This window comes from Cardiocondyla obscurior, linkage group LG15, assembly GCF_019399895.1.
Source record: "Cardiocondyla obscurior isolate alpha-2009 linkage group LG15, Cobs3.1, whole genome shotgun sequence".
In the NCBI taxonomy this organism is placed as follows: Eukaryota; Metazoa; Arthropoda; class Insecta; order Hymenoptera; family Formicidae; genus Cardiocondyla; species Cardiocondyla obscurior.
The window spans coordinates 5,066,417-5,088,500 of NC_091878.1; the positions used below are offsets into that span (position 1 = coordinate 5,066,417).

At 37.1% G+C, this 22,084-nt stretch overlaps 1 protein-coding gene across 1 annotated transcript; it reads left to right on the forward strand.

Moving 5' to 3' along the window:
- Positions 1-53: 53 nt before the first annotated feature.
- Positions 54-21,271, forward strand: Dome (cytokine receptor domeless). The gene is made up of 13 exons (XM_070666742.1): positions 54-893; positions 8,031-8,643; positions 9,246-9,536; positions 10,123-10,425; positions 10,555-10,712; positions 10,834-11,005; positions 11,141-11,449; positions 11,541-11,689; positions 11,793-12,690; positions 12,795-12,944; positions 13,414-13,504; positions 13,621-13,690; positions 13,832-21,271. Exons 2-13 carry the CDS (start codon positions 8,046-8,048, stop codon positions 15,203-15,205), a joined length of 4,563 nt encoding a protein of 1,520 aa, XP_070522843.1. The 5' UTR covers positions 54-893; positions 8,031-8,045; the 3' UTR covers positions 15,206-21,271.
- Positions 21,272-22,084: the final 813 nt, after the last annotated feature.

The following is a 22,084-nucleotide window of genomic DNA, read 5'->3' on the forward strand; positions in this document are numbered from 1 at the left end:
CTTGACGTTCGGTCTTGCCGTGACGTCAGTCTGATCGGCGCGACACGATTGCATCGTCGTTCGTATACGTGGGATCGCGAAACTCGCGCGGCGTACCTCGTGTGTCACGGCGGACCTGGGGGATCGGAGGCGTCGTGGAAGCCGAAACGAGAAAGACGGTGGCCCTGGGAACTGTGCCGCGACGTGAGTTCTCCGGGTTAGCTCCTGACGCGCCGCCCCGGCGCGTGCGGAGAGTAGGGGGAGGCAGCGCAACTCTTCGTCCCGCATACGACGCCATCTTCGCATTGTGCGGTCGACGTCGTGCGGACGCCCCGTCAGGTTGACGGCACTGGCACAATTGATCGTGGACACCCCGCGTATTCCGTGGCCGCGTATAGGTGCGAGGGTTTTTGCCGCGGAATACGCGCGTCAACCATTGAGAGGTCCACGAAGAACGAGCGACTCAAATGTAAACAGAATTCTGCACCGCCGGACATCATGTGTGAACCGAGCCGCAAGCCGCGTCCGAGCAGTCGCGCGAAGCCGCGGCGGCGCTGAGCGGTGTTGAAGTTACCGTCGCGTTCCTCGACCCGGGTCGCCGCCATCGGGTCTTGTGTATGTGCGTGTGTGTTGCGTGCGTGCGTGCGTGCGGGATTACCGTGAAGTGGGAACGGCAGCCGACCGCCGTCGCTCCAGGCTCGCCCCGTTGCGTGTGCTCGCTGTCCTCTCTCCCTTCGCCCCGTCTTCCTTCTGTTGACTCTCTCGCTCCTCATCGCGCTCCTTCTCTCGCGGTCGTCTAGAATTTTGCCGATACCTGGAGACGGGTCGCGTGCACGAACCGCGTACGGTTCTACTCTAGCTCCGTTGCAATGAGAAATCTCGGCGGGGAACTTACGGACGGATCTGCATCCAGGGTGAGTACTTGTCTTTCTTTCTACGTTCTTTGCGAGTTTTTCGCGACTCGAAAGGGGGAAAACGCTAGGCGTCGTCGCCCGACGCGAGACGTAAATATGCACGCGTTTGCCTTTTCTCGCCCGCCGCAGTTTACGTCGCGAAATTTCTGCACGCTCGTACTCTCAAGCTGGTACCTGTGCCTTCACGCGCGCGGCGTAAAAAGAAAATCAACCCTTTCTCCGAATCCGTGCATAATAAGAGATCCGCGCGTTGAAAGACCGGATCCTCCGGTAAGATGTCTTTTTTTTTTTCTCTCTCTCTCTCTCTCTCTCTCTCTCTCTCGCAGAACCAGAGTTTTTCCGGCCGAAGGATGCGGATCGTTTCCTGATGGTTATCCGCACAACAATCTCGTAGACTACTCGGCCAAACCCCTTCTCTGCTTTCCGCGAGGTTCAAAAGTGTACGTGTTCTCTTACGCGGGTTGCGTCGTGTGCGTGCGTTCTTTCTCCCCCCCTTCTCTCTCTCTCTCTCTCTCTCTTTCTCTCTTTTTCTTGCTCTTTTTTTTTTTATCTCTGTTTCTCCTTTACTCTGCCATTCCTCCTTCGTTCGCCTGCCCGTTCGCTCGCCTGTAAATCGAAATCCGAGGTGCTTTTCGAGCCCGCGTGTTTGTCGCTCGTAAAAAGCCCCACCGAGCCCGAAGGCAGAAACGGGACGGCATACTGCTGTTTGTCTCAGGTTCGCGAACCTAAACCGACCATGGCAACGTATACGACAGGCAGAAAGGGCTCTTCGTTCTGCGGTTTACATCCGTAAATTTATTCCTAATACAATCGAGTAGCGATTTTCGGAATCTGCGCGTTTTTGTTCCGCCGACGTTTTCCTCCTTTCCTTTCTCCGTTTTGAAACCAAAGTGCACTTGTTGGATTTTAATGGGGAAATCCATAACAGATCGTGACCGTGGAAGGAGCAAATCTTACTTCGAGTAGAAAAATAAGAAAGAAAAGAAATACACGTGTTCTTTACTCGTTTCTGAAAATTGTCGTCATTGTCGTCTTTTCACCCAAGCTTCGGATTTCCCCAATAAAATTCTGCATGCCGTTTGAAAATAAAATTAAAAAATGCGTAGTTAGCTAATGTTCTAGTTGTAATATTGATTTTTTGCCCATCAGTTAAGATCATTGAAACCCCCGTATATTTTTTTTTCTACCTGATTTTTACCTTCTATTGTGAGGTACCAACCCTTGGGAGTTGCTACCACAAATTATAATTTATGAAGCACGTTCGACCATTCTCGCCTATTTCGGCATTGCTTTTTGCTACCTCGGCTTAGGTTCGAATATGCTGCATCTGCATTCATCTTGAAGGCTACCCTGAAAAATAATTAAGCCTACAATAACGTCGTTACATGTGAATAATTGTGCATCAGTGGCCCGTTGCTTGCACAAACATTTTTCCGGAATTTAATTTTTCAGGAAAAATAGGTAAACTTCAATTAGGAAAAATTTAGAAAATCAAGCGATATTGAAATGAGTTAATTAATTCAATCATTTTTAAAGCAATCGATTAGTAAAGAAAGCTTATGTTTAATGTATTAATTTTTTTTATCAATTTATTTGCATATATTGAATATGGACTCACGTGGCAAAAAAAAAAGAAGCAATTTAACGATTAAGTCACCTGTTCTAATTAAGTATCGACACTTCGCTTTGAACGCTTATTGTTAATTACACCGTTTAATGATACAAGTTATCATTAATAAGCCGCTTATTTTAATGAAGATAAATAAGGTCTTCGTAACTAAATCACTCAGTTTCTAAATACGAATCTGACGACTGCGGTTTGATTTGCCCTCTTTTATACGTATTTTAATTTTTCACGTTATATCATCGCTAAAAACAATAGCTATAAAATGCCGAAGGAGAGAAAGTTTGTAAAAATTCGAGAGAGGAACGGATGGTTTCGCTCATTTGTTCTCCCTGTCGCGTTTTCGGTATTCGCCACGTTTTCCAACGTGAAATACTTTTCGTTTGTTATCCTCCACTCCCTCCAACTGCCGAGGGTCTATGAACATCCGGAGTGAAAACCGTTCGCAGTCTTCTTCCAAATTATAGATCTTCAGCTTAGAAATTCTTACCAAGTCGTTGCTTCGAATATCGAAAATTAAATGGTCTTCGAAGGAAGTATTCTAAAACAATCGTAATTATACGTCACAATTCTCTCTCTCTCCCTCTCTCTTTTAATCTTTTTTACCTCTATCGTCAGAGAAGGTACTTGGAGTGGTTTTGAGTTTCTTCGTCTCAGGAATTGCGAAAACACATTTCGTAAACACGAGAGACAAAGGATACAGCATTCGATTTCTGTTTAGCGAGCATCTCTCTGTTATGGTTTGCCGACCGCTAATCGATATTCCCAATGGCGAGGCGATCGTCGACAGGCCCAGAATATTTCCAGAAAACATTCGGAAAGCGTCGATTTTGCAAGGTCGGGGGTAAACACATTCGTTAGGATAAAATTGCGATCTGTTCGTATTTTAATTTTTAACAATTCTACATTTGCAACAAATAACCTTTTATTGCGAAATATCGAATAAAACCTCCCCTTTTTTTATTTCAATTAAAATGCTGCGCTTTTCTGTTTAAATATCCGTTGCTGTAAATTTGTATTTTTATTATTGGCTGTATAATACATAATTCGCACTTAAAAAAATTATAATTCTAATAATTAATTACACGAATATGGTCAAAGAGAAAACAATAAAACGCAAAGAATGCCACGTTTAAAGTATTTTCTTCGAGACTATTAACACTCGCAATCAGCATTGTACTCTGCTCTACGCCGGAGCCTTGTATTGTTTTCAAACTAATGTCTTTGACCGTACTCCTCACTTATCTACAATCTACGACGCATTAGCTCTAGGATTTTTTTCTCGCTACCTTTATAACTTTCCTTTTCTCCCCGGGAGTTATTTCGTTTGCGTAAGTCATCATTCCGCTTTTTTTATTTTTTTTTCCAACTCTTCTTACTTTGAAAATGGACCTCGTGCATCGATATTCTCTTAACTTCCGGAAACTAGACAAGTTTGTATTAAGCAAATCTAATTTTTCTTTGGTCGTCATTTTTTTTTAATCTTTACTTTTGCAAGTATTAAAAAATTACGTTTTATGCAAAAAAATTGCTGATATGTTAGTTATAGATTGCAATCATTTATCAAAAAGACATAAAATATTCTTTGTAGAAGATGGATTTTTAACGCAAACAACGCTTAGCACAGTGTCATCAATTTTTGCAAATATCGAAGAAAGATATTCATGCTTTGTTATACAACGTCAGTTGCGTCAATATTTTTGCTCGTTTCCCTTTCTAAGAAGCCGTTTTTATCTCTCCTTTTTCTTATAATTATGTTTATTTATGTTCACTTATTACATCCAACGGTGGTTCTGAAAGCTCTTATTTTATATATAACCAAGTATCTTAAAACTAACCGAAGAAATTAAATAAATACCTCGTACGAAAAGTAACAACGCTTTAATTACTAATGCGCATTCTTTAAAAATATTAATTAATTTTATATACAAATTGTCCTTTTGTTATCGTCTTAAGTTTCATGTTAAATTTATGCGGAGTTTCTTTCATCCGTTATTATGCTGATAGAAATACAAATATCGCGGCTTATACTTTCGGAGTCTCTTAGAGTTCTTATCTCGGCATAATTATATGTATATTGTTACATCGTTCGATGTTACGTAACATCGTGATATAAGAGTAGGGTACGGTCCAATTTTCTATTTATTAGAGATTCCTATCTGTATTTAAGTCCCAGAAGCCGTCATTCCTCGATGCATCGGCGATGGGAAGACGTTACTGCGATTAATAAATCTATATGCGCAAATATGCGGGAGCACTTCTGCGTTCAGATCTAAAACCGCTTGAGAACAAATGCCGCGTTGAACGAGTCGTCGACAGTTTCTAATCGGCATTCACGGAAACGATATCGTCGAGTAATTATTTTCAGCCTATTATCGGCGATTCGGCAATTTCGACAACTAATTAATATTGGCATTTAAGATTCCGCGAAAAAAACGCCGTTCCGTTTGAGTGGCGCAGCATCCATCGGGTTAGCAGTGTATAATACATTTCGCGTACAATAGTTGCTTTTTTTATTTTATTTTTTTTTTTTTTTGTTTTTTTGTTTTATCAATATAACGTTTCCAAGATTCCAGAGGAGTATTGGAACAGTCAAGAGCCGTCGAAGGTAGAAATTCCAAGATATTATCAGCGTTCAGCCGTCGTAAGAGACGTCGAAAAATAGATCGCCGAAGATTTTCCGGTTCGTTCGGGAATAATTAATGCAAGAAATCAACGTTGACAAATATTCGCCGATAACGCCACGCTCGCGGCGCAAGAAAGATATCGTTTCCGTGGATCGCGCAAATACTTTGCCTCGCCGGTCGCGTGGAGCAATAACGAAAAGCAAATCCTCGCCCTCGCTCGCCGGCGGCTCTTATTATCCCTTTTTAGAGAAACTTGTCATCCCGCGAGCGAGATATAAATACGCAGAACGGTCCCGCGCGTCTCTTAATCGAATTTGCGCCGTTTGCGAAACGCACAAGCGCGCGGATTTCGCGCGTCTTCCAAGAATCTTGGGCCTCAGCCTCAGCTTCCGGTGGAAACTCATCTCATTTCGCAATCGTCTCATCTCGCGCGTGTCGACGCCGCGGCGCAACGGCATGGCGCCAAAGAAAGCGGGTTCCAATAGAATTGCGTGTATCTTCTTCGATACGGCCCCCTTATCATCGACTTAAGTTCGTGCAAGACGCGCGCCGTTACATCAACGCTCGCCGGCTTCGAAAACAGAAACGTAATACGACGTCATCGGTCACGAAAGTGTCAGTATAAGTTTGGCGATAATAAAAATTAATTGCGAGAGAGTACACGCGGGGTCTTCTTCGTAATTGGTTTATCGATGCCCTCGTCACTCGCGTGTTACGCACACGTCACCGGCCGCCTATGAGGATGATAATTATAATGACGATAAGGGGCATTTCATTCTTAATTTTAAGACGATCGGTTCAAAAGACCAACTTTTTTTTTTTTTTTTTTACCTAAAAATAAATAATTGAGAGGAAATAATAATATTTCCCTCTGTCTGCTTATAAAATTTAATACTTTTGAGTGGAGACAAGGAAAACGATGTTATCTCGAATTATCTATCCGTCTGTCTTTCTCTCTTATCAAGAACTTACGTAGGAACGGGAGAATATCTTGTCAAGTAAGATTTAAAAGCCTTGAAAATTAATTATAATCGTAGCTCGGGGCGTTTTGGATAGCCGATCATCCCTGTTTAATTAGATCCGCAAGATCGATTCAGACGCGAACAATACTCGTTTACGACGCGATTAAATGGAGACTTTATCAGTTTCTTTATTATTCCGCAATCTGCTCGCGGCCGCGAACAGACCGCGCGAACGTAAACGTCCGGCGAAGTCGTCGATTTATCAGCGAGATAAAATTGCGCACGATACCGTTCCTCGATTTCTCGGCTCGCTCACCTCCGCGAAATGCGTCTTGATGTTTTGTTTTCGCGGTATATCGATCGCCTCATTTTTTTTCCGTGCGATTCCGCTGCGGAGAAAAACTCCGTTCACGTCGAAGATGAGAAAACCCGCATGTATCATCTCTTCCGACCGCGGAACAGACGCGAAACTCATCCAACGTTTCTTCCCGCCGTTATTAATTCCAGGCCAGATTCTACTTCGTGACGCGCACACATATGCATTTGGTGTTTTGCAACACGATGATGCACCTGTTATCGCTGCGTAATGACTGTGATAAGTTCAAAGTGCGCAGCGCGAAATGAGCAGGAAATAAATTTTCCATCCAATTTCCCTACTTTTCACATATTTTATTTTATTTTATTTTTATTTTTTTTTTTTCTTTATTAAAGGAAGGTGAAATTAAGAGATTACCATGGCTTATAAATTCTTACAATAGAAAACTTTTTCATTAAAGGCTGGATTAAATGCGAATTACATATTCCACGAACAAATCTTTTCCACTAAGAGATTAATGCAGATTGTAAATTTTATGAAAGCGAATTACTTCGTAAAATAAAGTTTTGTAAATGTGTAACTGCAAAATTAATTTTTGCGGAATGAATTTCTGCTCTACCAGCATATTTGATTTTTCCTAACAATTTGAAGCTAAAATGGTCAAATACTAATTAAATATGATGAAATATATGTTGATCGACTACTGCAGCTATTATGCAGCATCTCTTACTACAGAATACCTCAGAAAAATATATTATTTGATACTGAGCACCAGAGAGAAATTATTTTCTTTTTATTTTTTTTTACAAATTATTATTTGACGATAAAAAAAAAAAGATTCCAAGTTAGAAAGATATGGCAATGCGTTTTCCTGTTACATTCACGTCAATAACCACGTGCTTGCTAAGAGATATTTGCATATTTGTAAAAATATCGGTCCTATCTTGCCGGATGCGTTATGCAACGCGCATTATAAATAATTTGCTTGTGATTAATGATCTCAAACGGTTTTTTTTTTTTTTTTCTTTCTTTTTATTTGATTCTATTTTTTTTTTTTTTTACCTCTAATGCTTTATTTTTTTAACAGCAAATTTTCTAGCAATCTCGAAATATCTTCTTAGCAAAAATCATGGCTATTATACATGTTTGCGTTATCACTATGATACTTGGCGAAGAATAATAACGATCTTATTAAAAGCATCGTTCTATCTGTTTCACGAATTTGCTCATATATTTTCCTCCTCCTACATGCATGTGTCTCCTGCGTTTCCTAGACCACTAATCTAGTTAGGTCAGTTGTGTCCTAGCTCTTATCCAGTTCACAGACAGACCATCTCTGCTCCCTTTAATTTTTATTAATGTATCAAACTCGATACATAAAACTGATATTGCAACATTATGTTTAATAATTTGATTTTTAGAATTAAATTCTGTTATTAAAAATTTCCATTACTAGCCGTTTTTTTTTTTTTTCAGTATATTGGTTTAATGAGAATTTTTCTAACATTTTTCTCTTTTACGTTAATAATAATAATTTCAGGTATTACAAGGTTTTATATTTTAAAATAGGTTTGAAAAGTGTTCTGATTGAATTTGTTTATCTTTCAGTGACGGAAGTGCAAGATGCCTTCAATCGACACGCGATCGATAAGAGTGCCTGGAGAAATGGATCGGTGTCCACCACATAGATTAGACGTCACTTTGAGACGCGCTGAATGTCGATCCACGTCGGATGTGTCCAGTACAGGAGACCCATCCGCGGACAGTTTTGCAATATACTGCGATGCGTTCAATGACTCTAGCAATGCCGTCCTACTCGAAAAGGATACCGTCGCAACATTGGGAAACGAGCCGAACATTCGATTGTCACAAGATAGTTCGTCGTCCCAAATTTCCCGTTCAGCTGATCTACACTCCTCGCAGAAGGAATTCGACTGTCCCGCTGCTTCTTACGATCGTGGACACGACGCGAGCGTAATGAACCACCGAAACTGTTGCAATTCTGCGCTCGGATGCAACGCGATGAAACATTTTCACGCGGCGGATGCGTTTTCGATAATGGGATACCGTTTCAATCAAACGTTAGGATCAATGGCCACTAATTGGATAACGAACTCTTCGTGGAGGAGATGGCGAATCTACGTTTTTTTCCTAATCTGCCTACTTTACGTGACACCGTGTACTGCCCGCACTTGTGCAGTTGGATTGGATACACCGGGATGTAAGTTTCCTAAACCCAAATATACAATCTTTAAACGTGAAAACGATAGACGAACGTACAACGTACAGACTGTTGAATAACTATGCGCCAGCGATTAGTGAATCAACTCTTAGAGCCAATATTTAAATTTTGTTTTGTTCTTGCGTTGCTTGCACATGCATATTTCAAGACTATGCGTGTACTCAAATGTACGTAAAGCCGAGATAAAGGCCGTTGTCTTCTGCTTCTCTCGCGTGTGCACCGCTGCGCTAGGATTATAAATAAAACATGTGTCTTATCTCTCCTTTTGGAATTCTAGTGACGAGCTAAATGCATATATCTATATTTAATGCGCGAGCTGTACGGTTCACATCGAAATTGCCCGCTGCCTATTAGAATATACTCTCACAATATCTGTTTTATATTGTATTTTACTTTAATATAACGCTGTAAAATTTGTGCGTTATAAATTTATGCATACATAAATTTTGGCCTAATTTTTAATTCTTTTTATTTAAAGAATTTACTTGTATTCGTTGATCTCAGTTTCTGTAATTAAGGTATAGATTTATGTGATGTTACTTAAAATAGTGCTATTAACTTTATCTTATTTTTTTTTATAGGGACTTGGCCGCAAGGCGATATCGTTATCGAATATGGGAAGTCACTCAGAATGTACTGTCTCTTGAATCAGACGATTGTAAACCGTGAGTACCCTGGTAAGGATGCAAAAGATCTTCGGTTCTTTCGTAACGATCAAGAACTGGAATCGGAATTTGTCACGGTAATCAATGAAACAACGATAGAGCTATTTATCGAAACGCCACCAGCCTCCGACGATATGTACAACTGCAAGCTGCGAACAAACAGCACCCATTACACAGCAGTTTGTCTCAATAAAGTTGTAGTTGGATGTAAGTAATTGTACTCACTTCAATTAACTTTGATATCATATGAAACGGATATATTATATTAAATCTCCGAATTGATAAAACAATCGAAAGAGGATTTTTTCGTGAAAAAAATCAGTTTAGATAAAATATTAATTATCTTTAAAAATACTTATAAAAATTTAAGAATATTAAGGAAGCACATATATCTTACAGTATTTACAATTATACGTATCTGAAACGTGTCTATTTAGACATATATCGAATAGAAGTACAGTTATCTTTATCAGCACGACTCGACGATGTTTTGCGGATACACCACAGAGCATTGATTCTCTTTTCATTAAAATTACGAGTAAATCGTTCGACATGCTTACGTCTTAGAAGTCATTTTACTATCATCAGCGATAAAGATAACTAGAAAACAGACATTGTATAATATTAAGAATTATTCTAATCACTTCCTATTTTTTAAGAATTCGATGACGTAATGTTAAAGTTAAATTCTACGACTAATTATATATTTACGAAACATTTATATTACATTTATTTAATAGATATTATAATTTTAACATAAGTTTCTTATATGATTTGTTTTGTTTTATGCTAGTTCCGCCAAAAAAGCCTAAAAACTTTGATTGCGTTTCTTATAACTGGGAGAATTTTAATTGCACATGGGAGCCGGAACATAATTACGTCCGTACAACGTACCAGTTAATGTTTCAATTATCTGGAAGATTAGGAACACTGTATTACTGTCCACTCGCAACAACGAAACCGAACTCGTGCATGTGGAATGGATCTTCCGATCCAATATACAGACAGCCGTATCCATATTATAATTTTATACTGAATGTGACCAACGCTTTTGGGAATGCTAGTTTTAAATATCGCATTCATCATTATGCTAACGGTATGGAAATCTACAAGCTGTTACACTTTTTTTTTTGTGTGACAATATTTTATAGTAAATAAAAAGAGATGTGACTAATAATATTTAGATGGGCGCATAACGGTCAAAAATAACTGTCGTTATTTTTAGTTATCCCGGACAAACCACTTAATCTAACTTTAATAAATAAAACATCAGAGAGCGCACTTTTATTTTGGGAAGTTCCCTTTCCGATGGTAACGTTTCCAGCTGGGGTGCATCATAAAATTATGTATCAACATCAGTGGGATCATGAAAAAGATTGGAAGGTACAGTCATAGATGCAAAATAGCATTTTTATTACATCAAATAATTTACTGGAATTATTGAAAAATTTATCAGTCCGATAAACAATGATAATTTTAATTAAACTTATTTTTTTACCTATAGGTCATTAATATTACTCATCCCAAGCACAAAGAGCAATGGATTTATAATCTTACCAAGTTGGAGTATGCTAATACAGTATATGATGTTCGAATTTACCTGAAAAGCTCAATAGCTGTAAGACCAGATCGATGGAGTGACTTTAGTGTTGTTACGTTCAGAACATCACCGAAATGTAAGTAAATTTATAAAATAAAAAAAATTTTTGTTTTTATTATTCATTATTTTAATAATTGCATATTTTACAAATAAAGTATAATTAAAAAATCACATTTTTGTTTCTATAAAATGTTTTCTTATTCGACTTTAGTGCCTGGTTCTGCACCGCGCACCGACATTGGAAGCTTCGAAATTGCTGAAAATAATGGAAACAGAGACGTATATTTATACTGGCAAGCGATACCTCAGAATCAAGAAAACGGCGATAATTTTAAATATCAAATTATTCGTGTGGAAGAAAATGGTCGTAACATTACGCTCACACCAAGCGAAGTAACCAGGACATACGCCAAGTTGAAAGGAATTAGTCTCAACAGCTATCTATTCGAGATAGTCTCGACCAATGAGGCTGGTGTTAACATTGATCGTGCAAGAATATATGTACCAAAGCAACAAGAATGTAAGTACAATGAAAAGATAAATATTAAAGAAAAAAAGAAGAAAGCTTAAGTATTAATTTAATAATTAATGTGTTATATTTTTTATTACAGTACCGCATGAACTGATATCGTTTACAAAAATCGCGTTTGATAATGGATTGTACGAATTATCCTGGAAATCGCCATTTATAGACCATAACATCACAAACTATACTATCTTCTGGTGCGACAACGAACGTGATCGTCCCTATCAGTGTACCGTATGTATCAATACTTATCTTTATTGCTTGAACAGATGATAATTTGAAGAATTTTTTTTTATTTAAAACAATAACGCAACACTAAACATTCGTATATTCACAGGGTTATTTGGACTGGATACACGTTCCTAAAAATACTACAATTTATAATATAACTGTACCGGATCCGTCTAAAGTGTATCAATTTGCAATTTCTGTCAATACCGAAAGAGGTAGCAGTGGCATGATATGGTCATCATGCACGGTAATCCACAACAAAGTGCTCGGTAAAATGAAATCAGTATGGATTAATCGCATTGGCTCGCACTTTATCGAAGTTGGTTGGAAGCTTGACTGCTCGGATCGCATTGGAATAATTGAAGGCTTCAAAATCTACTACTGTCCGATAATGTCACCACTGAACGTCAATTGTAACGGTCCTATGCTTAATAGTACGATCAGAGCAGATGCGCACACGATACACGGCGTCGTCGATCATCTGAAACCCTATACCACGTACATGCTGAACGTCGCGGTGCTGACTAAGAGTGGCGAAGGTCTGCGTAGCGATCCTTTGTACAATACCACTCTCGAAGCGGCGCCTAGCTCTCCACCGCTAAACGTGAGAATCACTGACGTGTCTAATACAACATTATTTGTCGCATGGAAAAAGCCGCTGGCGATGAACGGCGTGCTCAGATATTATGAAGTCGATTACAATGGTCAAGTCAAAAAGGTAGAAGAGGAAAGTCACATCAGATTAACGGGCTTAAAGCCGTATACAAATTATTACATTAAAGTCTCCGCTTGCACCGTAAAATGCAGTGAAAAGTCAATAACAGTGAGCGAAGTTACGAAAATTGGCGTGCCCGGTGAAATTAATATTCCTTTAGTGCGTTTCGTAAACTCCAGCCAAGTAATTGTTCACTGGAACCCACCTCAAGAACCGGCCGGTCCTGTAGAAGCCATGTATTATGAAATAGAGTACGGAAACGGCATGATTCAAAACGTCACTAAAACAGGTGAGACTAGCACGATAATTTGAAAGAAATTTGAAGTTGAGGTAAATCAGGAGGCGTATTTATTTTAAATATAATTCCATATTCTTTATTTTTGGATATTGCAGAAGTGCAATTGCCCATTCCTGATTGCAAGAATGTCGAGCACCGAGAGCAAAAGCACAAATTTCGAGTCAGGGCTATCAACATCAATCATAATGGCGAGATTTTAAAAGGATACTGGTCCGACTTTGGGGAGGGAAATTGCTACAATAACGGTATTTGTATTATATATAAAACACGAATAGAATATGGAGGACAGTACTATTTTACGTAGACACGTTTAGTTTTTTTTTAAATTGAACACATTATATTTATGATGACATACACGTATACATGGCATATTTTAATACTTGTGAGTATAATTGAAAGTTTTTTTTTTTTTTGTAGTAAGATGTAATAATGACTATATAATTTTGGTTTGTTTGTTTGTTTTTCTTTTTGTTTTTTAATATAGGTACGTGGATGATTTTTATGACTCGAAAAACTAAGTTGGACTTTCTTCATCTGTTTCTTACTTAAAAACTTACTTAAAAAATTTTGTTTCTTACAATTCTTAACATTTTTAATTTTTATTAAGATTTTTATAACTTTGATTTAACAGACACAAAAATGTTACAATGATATATCTTTAGTATGACTATTAAATATTTATTTTTATTAACAATTTTTTTTTTCATGTAACAGGACTGTCATACGTCGCGTTAGTTATTATATGGATGGTTGGTGTCTTTTGCATCACAGCATGCATCGGGTGTTTCGTTTACATGTTTAAGAGGTAATAAAATTTCAATTTCTGCATGTAAATATAATGATGCATATAAATAATTTTTAACTCTCTGAAAGTTAAGAAAGAATTTGTATGTTATTTTTTTTTTGTTGTTTTTCTTACAGAATGTGGATTAAATGTCGAGCTATGCGAGATGTCGAAGTGAAACTACCTCCCGGACTTGCTCCAGATATAGTAAGTGTATTTTAAGTTTTTAAATGTTAAAAGTTTTTTTTTTCTAATTACTTAACTTTTTTTTTGAAAGTACGCAATTATTTATCAAAGTAAATGCGATACAAATGTAGAGTAATACATATTGTATCTTACTTGACACAGAAATTGCTGGAGAAAAATAATGAGCAGCATATACGGCAGCCGTCAGCCGATTCAAGCGGTTGTTCAAGCGGTCAAGAGTCCGTGACCTCTTCGCTTACGGCGGAATCCCAAGTTTGCAGTGACAGTGGTACTGAGGTGGACGCTGTGCATACGCCACCTGATAAATTGAAAAGCCAACCTGTACGTGAAATGACCCATTTACGTCAGAGAAGCACTACACGAATACCTGCATCATTATTGTCAGATGTCAAACCCTGTTGGGAATACGTCAAAGTTGGTAATTCTGGTGAGACAGCTTCCGAGGAGACCGTATCATTGGCGCGGTCCACGCCTAATTTAACAGATAGCGTGATGTCGAAGAGTTACTCGCCGTCGCAACAAGCTTGGTCCAGCACAAATTATATCAGCATGCCATCTTCTTCTGAAGCGCTATTGAGCAATCCGAATCTTATTCCACGAAAAAACCTCGGTAGTAGCAACAGCGGTGACGGTGACAGCAGTAAGGACGGCGACGACAATAACGATGGTAGCCATTGCGATAACAGGAGCGATATTAACAATGATAGCAGCGACGACAGTGGCGATGCTTTAATATCAACCAAATGTGAAGATGAATTCGAAAAAGAAAAACAAAAACTGTCCATCGACGACAAGATGCAAATTATCGATCTGAACAAGAAAATAGATATATTGGCATCGCACATTAATCCTGACAAAGTGACGACAGCTACACCGTACGTTCAAGCGGGTCTGATAGACGATATACCCGAATCGCCTTCTTGTATACCAAAACACATACAAGCCAGGAACAGCAATCTAATGTGCGGCACATTTAAAATTAAAGATAATCAAAATTTGTACAAGAAAGAGTACATGTCGTTCCCGCCAGCCTTTCCCACCAACACTACCTCGGCGAGCCCGAAGTATATCTTAGCAGCTATAATTCCCGATGGAATGACGGTGCAAGCTATAAAAACAGATCAGGAATCTTTGCCACAGAAAATGCTTTACGATCCGCACGGCTCCACGGCGAGCGGTATCTCGTACAAACTTACAAATCCTGCGCATGAAACACAACTGCAGGCGCAGCAAGAGAAAATAAAGTCGCTCATGGACGAGACGGAAGGTATCGCCGAGAGCGGCGACAAAGACAACGCAATGCATCCTACTCCGTCCTGGTCTTCAACGGATACAACAGTCGAAGGAAAAGAGCCAAATTCCAGTTACATCACCCTCGCAAATTTATCACCTCCCCCGGCGGGACCGTCTTACGTGCGACTTGAAAAGATGTCATCGTCTCTGCCGCAAACTGCGCCGAGTCAGTCGGACGAGCAGTACGCAGAGGTGACGGTTGTGCCAAGTACAGTTCAGTGAGGTGAAGAGAGAGATGAACTCTCATATCGTTTTTCTCCCCCTTTTCGCGGCGGCGATTATTGCCACCTGCGTAGACGAACGAAGTAAGTGCTACCTTGTAAGATTGCGATATACATAGCGGTGTACGTGAGAAACTGGTGATGTACGTTTGAATCATGAAAATACGCGCGGCATTCGTGCAAATCGACTGAGTTAAGCAACGAGCTTGGAATGATGTCTATTATACGAAGAGATTTTTAAGAGACTTTTCTCTAGAAAGAAAACGTTTCATATTTGTTTCGAAAATAAGACTGGATCTAAGCAAAAAGGGAGATTATCAGCTTAGGGATTATGTAAATTGTTGGAAATTTACTTATTGATAAGAGTTCTCCAAGGAGTCTTATATTTGAAGACACTTCCTTAAATTTTATTGCTGAAAAGATTTTTTTTTTTATGTACAAAGCATGCGTACAAATGATAATAAAATATACGAGAAGCGCCTGAATTTCGCAAAGTTTGAGAAAAGTAATTTCTTAAGGAAGTGTTTTCTCTAGTTCCTCCACCTTAGCTGATTATCTTTCTTATTTAATTATGCTTGTATATCCGGCGCGATATGCACATGCATGCGGCACGATACGTTCGAGCAACGAGAATGTCAGGTCGACATTTTCGTTCACCAAAGTTGTACCAATATTGCGTGTTACTTTTTTTATGTTATATGCGTGTCGACGCAATATTACGTTATAAGTTAAAATAAGTAAATAGATAATACTAAAATTATATATATGTCAAATTGACGGACAGCTTATGGCTGTTAAAAATTAATTGAATTAAGTTCACTTCAGACGATTTATAATTCTGAATTAGATGTAATCTATGAAAGGAATAGAACTGATTTTTTTTCACAGCATTTTTTTCGCTAAGTTCTCATTAAATCGTAAAACAATTTTTGCCTCTTTTTGCGAGAATAACCAAATCTTTTAAGATTATTTTTTTCAAATTTTTCTATTAGTGGTACAGAAATTCTAGTTTAATTTTTTATTAATCGCTTAATTTTATTGATGCTACATATTTCGATAGGCTGTTTAATTAAATTTTTTATTGTATCGTTAAATTAAAAATTAAAACTACGCTACTAGAGTACAGAATTAAGTAATTATAGGAAAAAGACAGAAAGAGTAGAGTATATTACGAATTTACAATTTTTAATTTACTTAGCGATTAATGAAAGATTAATTACCATTCTGGAATAACGATTTTCAAATTTGCCATTACGTTTACGTCGTGTTAAAAGCAACGAGTGCATACAGATATTCTTCCGAACGATTTCTTAACACTACCGTAATGGAAACACTTCCACATGCATTTCTGTTCACTGCAATGCTCAACGAAAGATGAAAGTGACGTGTTGTTTGAAGTTGCTGCATATAATTAAAATAATTACAATGAACAACGACAAGACGCAAGTTGATTTTCTATCATTTTTAATCGTCGGTGAACCTTTTTGTTTGACCACATCAGCCGCCCAAGTCGAGTCACGGAACACAATTTGTTTATTTGATATTTCATTATGACACGTATTGATCGCGAATAATATTGTACGTGGAGACCGTTTTATAATAGCACCGCAACACAATGTAATTGCATACGAGGACAAAGTCAGGGATAATAAAGTAAGGCGAGATAAAGAAAAGGTGATGAGCGTACCATGGGCGTCGCCAAGTAGTTTGCAAGACAGTAAACAGTTCTAAGGTCTTGAACGGGAAATTGATACTGTGTCATTAACGTGTCGTGCGCCTTGTTAATACCATCGTATAAGATTGTAACATTGTGTCACACCCATTTGTGTCATCAATTTTAAAACGGCGCAGTAAAGAGAAAGCGCTTCTCTTGCAACTTTACGTTTGAAGAAACGACAGATCTGGATTGGAAGAAATTGTACGGAGACGCCTATGTGCTACAATTATCCTAGATCGTACGCTTTAATTATCGTGTAGGTCAGGGGACAATTAAAGTATCACGCACGCAGAATGTAGAGCTAGTTATGAGCGATTCGCAAGTGACAATTGGCCTCGCAGAGCACTCTCACGCTATCGCAGCAGCAAGAATATATGTATGCATAATATGCACGTACTTTAAACTAGTCAGACACGCCGCCTTCTTCCTACAGGCCTTTCTTTCGCACTTTACTGCGCGGTTATCGGACACGATTACAAAATTTAGTAATAAAAAAATTGACACGTTGGAAAATAGGTTTTTTTTTTTTTATTTTGTTAAACTTTCTATTGTTACATAAAAACACAGTCGATTAAACTTTTAATCAGCGAGCCAGATGGGATACATTTTTATCGAAATTTTTAATGATAATTTATTGGTGTATTTAAATAGTAAATAATTCATTTTTTAAAAAACAACTTGTCAGAAGTGCTTTGCTGAAAAATGTCAATCGTTCATATAAAATCTAATTGTAAAAACTAATAAAATGTGGATAATTTCCAGTTGTAGTTTTTAATGTGAGGTGAAATTAAAATACACACGTTTTTAGCTTAGGGAATAAATAATTCAGCAATCACTGAAGTTATTTATAAATAATAAGCTATTTCAGAGAAGTCGTAACATTTCGAATTTTTGTATAAGGAAAGGCCTGGACTTTTTTTTAGAATGCGGTTATTTTGCAAGTTCAAACAGGTTTAAATGTGGGGAGGTGAGACGTCGATCGCGGCTGCGAGATATTAGAAAGAAAATGGCTTTGTTTGTACTTGCAAAATGATACTTACCGGCTTGCGCGATTGGACTTCGCGAAGCTTTCAGATTGAAAACGAGCTTATGTACCTACTCGTACGTTTATTATTGTTACAATACATACTGGCGTAATTTTATCAAATATTAAAGAAGTGCTACTTAGTCTATAATTAAGCCTGTAAACGGCATATCATTGCGATGCTATGCACAAAGCGTAGATCCGTTTGTTTTAGCTGCACTTATAGTTTTCTGCATTTCTAATGAAAGAATTCTATATTTATACATACTTTCACATATACATATAAATTCTGCAAAAGAATATTTCCTACAAAAAAAGCTACAAAGCTTGAAAAGAAATTTATAGTGCTAGTCTTTTTTTTTTTACGGAGTGTCCTTTTGATAGTCGTTTCAAAATTGATTTGTTTTTGAATAAGAACTTTTATACCTTACAAATGTAGGTACGTTTTAAATTTAGTAATTTAAACTTGCGATATTTTTGGATCCAATAAATACTTTTGGTGATACTTGTAAAAGATTATTGTAAATTCTCTGGGCTGTGATTAGAGTAAGCTCGTTCTTGGAGTTACCTAGAATCAAATGTGGACGTGATACACCAATTCTACGAATATATTGTATATATACGCTGTCTTATGAACTGATCGAAGACGTAATAGTTATCGCATAAGATTAGCTGTACGCCTATAACAATATATATATATATATATACATATATATATTTTTGACGCCGTTTTTTTAGCGACACTTACACTCTCTTAGTAAACTTTAAGTATCGTATGAGACGTTAATTAAAAAGGTATTGTACATTTATTCTATAATGCACAATTACATATGAACAGAGAGGGTTTGGAGTCATTAAATACTGTGGAAGTGACGAACCACAGGGTCCTAATCTATATCTGTGACATATACGCAGACACAGACGCACATACAGAAAAAAAACTGGTATAGGGGTTTCATTGACAGCCTTTGAAAAAACTGTAAAAGGATTGTAGAATTTTAATCTGTGCCTATATTACACAATATACACGTAACTAACATCACGTTCAATAACATTAAGATAATGCCAAGAACGAATTACTCTAATCAGTAATTTTAGGGATTTATAATAACTATTTGTGATTATTTTATCAAGTGTTTGCCACATCAAAAAGTACCTTGCATTGAAATTATTGGATTTAAGACGGAAGGAATAATTTTGATGTAAAACAGTTAAATAAATTTGAATATATCCTTTAAAAAGATATAAAAGGAGAGTGATATAAAATTCTTTTAAAAATTATTAAATTTGTACGAAATTATTTATAAAATTTTAGCTGGTTTGATTGGTTTCATGTTATTATAAACTTATTGCTATGAATTAATATAGTAAAACTATATCATTTTTATTGAGTGAAAAAAAAAAAAAACGAAAGAAGTAAACTGTTAAAAGTGCAATTAAAACGAGTTGATCTAATTTTGTATTCGAAATCTGTATGACCTATTTTATATGAAGCATCTACGTGTTATATATGTATGATACGTTATGTGTCTTGAAACACGTACATAATTCACGTACTTTAGCGGTATATTAAAAAAATCGTCAAACAAGAGAATGCGTGAAAAAGATTTTTAACGAAGCGACGTACATTTTATACAGTAATAAATCGAGAAGATGCCTGAGCGAGTACGTATGCCGATTAAATCTTGCTCACGTTGAGGTAACGAAATATTTTGTGCGACAAGAAGTGCTTTGTACATTAGTTTAACACGGCCGAGCATCTATCTACTTCGTTAGGTTTTCACATATCTATCATTGTACATAAACGCATATAAGTGTATACACAGATACGTATAGACATATAAATAGTTATATATACACTTATATATATATATATATATATATCTATTATTATCTATTTTTGTTACATGTTTATAAATGAGAGGAACGTATTCTATCGCAGAATACCAAATGTAACATATATGTAGAACGAGATTTTAACGGATGGACATAAATTTAAGCGTCGTATTAAGACCACCATCGATTTTATATATCGCGTCTATGTCGTTATGAACTTGCTAACAAGTTGACAAAATCGAAATCATATATACGAGTTATGTTTAGGAATTTTTTTTTTTTTTTATGTAATCGAGCGGCGGTATAATTTAGTTGAATAGTGCGTAGCTCTTAGGATGTTTAACATTTACTATTTCACTGGGTAAACAGAGAGAGAAAAAAAAAAAAAAAAGAGGAGAAGGGAAAGCTATGCTAGATTAGATTAATTAGCCTGTACGATGATCATGACAACAAGTTAACACAATGCAAATGTTGCGACGACGCGCTCGTTGAAGCAGTAAATGTTGACCATTGCTTTTCTCTTCTTTTTCTTTTTTTTTCTTTTTTTTTTTTTTAATATAAAAATTTGACGATCCACGGAATTTATCCTTGTTTATACGCGAGCCTGCAGATGGATGGTGATGAAGTTTTACGCTTGTAACGAAGTTACTTGTAGTGCAATGACTTAATGAAATTTAATTAATTTGTGTATATATATTACAAGATCGTGATCTATTTTTTTTTTTTTTTTTTTTTTAAGTATAACTCTGTTCCATATACAGATATCAATATACACTTGCAATTACACTGTCAATTACGCAGGATCCTCTGCTTGTACAACGACGTGATATATATACACGATTTTTTAATGGATTTCTCTTTACTTAGTATTCTGTTTTAGAGTGACATGGTTTGTTGTCGAGCTAGTTTATCGAGCGGTTGGCGCGACTCGCCAATATTATTGTTAAATGTTATCTTCACGTGCATTATTGCAAGTGCAATCCGTTGTACCATGGAAACGCATACACGCAAGCACAACCGACGCGTTATCTCACCAACTGACAGCACTGTTGATCACATACGTCGATTAAACTTTTATCAACTCGAAAAAAAGCGATTTTGTATAGAGCATTGTAAAATATATATATTTTTAACGCTTTTTCCCCGCTCCCTCTCTCTCTTTTCTGGTTTTATTATTTATGTACGCGCAAATATCGCATCCACCGCATTTGTATAAATACGCTCTATTGTTATAATTATTGTAATGCCATTGCGTAAATGCCATGCCGTCGAAGCCTTGCCATTTCGTCATCCGAAGAGAGAGGAGAGCCCCGAAACCCTGATTTGCCCTTTATTCTTTTCAATACTCACACGTGGATCGCCTCGTGGACGCGTGAAAGAATCTTTTTTTTTTCCTTCTGTAACTAACAACGACGTTGCTGATGTACGCCGGAGAGAAAAGCCATTAGTTTGTAATCATTAAGCTGAAATATATATAACATTTATATCGAGTTCTATCTGTTACTCGTAAGGTATTTATCTTTTTCCAATTAACATATTAATCGATAGTAAATTTGTCAGATAAAAAAAAGATTCAATAGTAGATAAGCCAATGCATTCATTTTTTTTATACGTATTATATGTAAAATACATATATACATAGTTCGTTGCCAGAAATTATTGAATGCAAAATAGCTTTCATTAAGAAAGAATAAATGGTAAATAACACACGCGTTCTTTATATGCTTTATATATCTACTAGTAATATTAAAAAAGGCTTCAGAACATCAAAAGTAAGTGAATAAGTACCTTCATTTGTTTAGAACAAGTTACGGTGTATAAACGTATAATTTGATAGATAATGTTATGCTTACTCATTCTAGCTGATGAATGAAACGGCGGTGCCACGGGTCGTCAATGTATGAAGTTTCTCTACGCCGACGAGACTCCAATGTGATAGGAGCCAAACAATGTTTCCCATTTCGCATCAATTCTTCGGTTCGACGGGACATTATTCAATTACTATTCGAATATCCTATATTATGGCTACATATACGCTACACATATTTATTTAACGAAGGCTCTAGCCCCGGTACAATAGGAACTATTGTCGATATTGATTTTCTTTGTCCTGAACTTACACTAGCTCGCGCCGTTCATTTCCGTCGCGCGACTCCGTTTCTCTATTTCTCTTCTCGTGAGGAAAATCTGGAACAAGCTTATCGCTTGAAGTTATCACGCATGATCTCTACACATAAACATTTATTCGCAAAAATTTAACATAACAAATTCCATGATTGAATCACGTTCTAATCCGTTTTAAG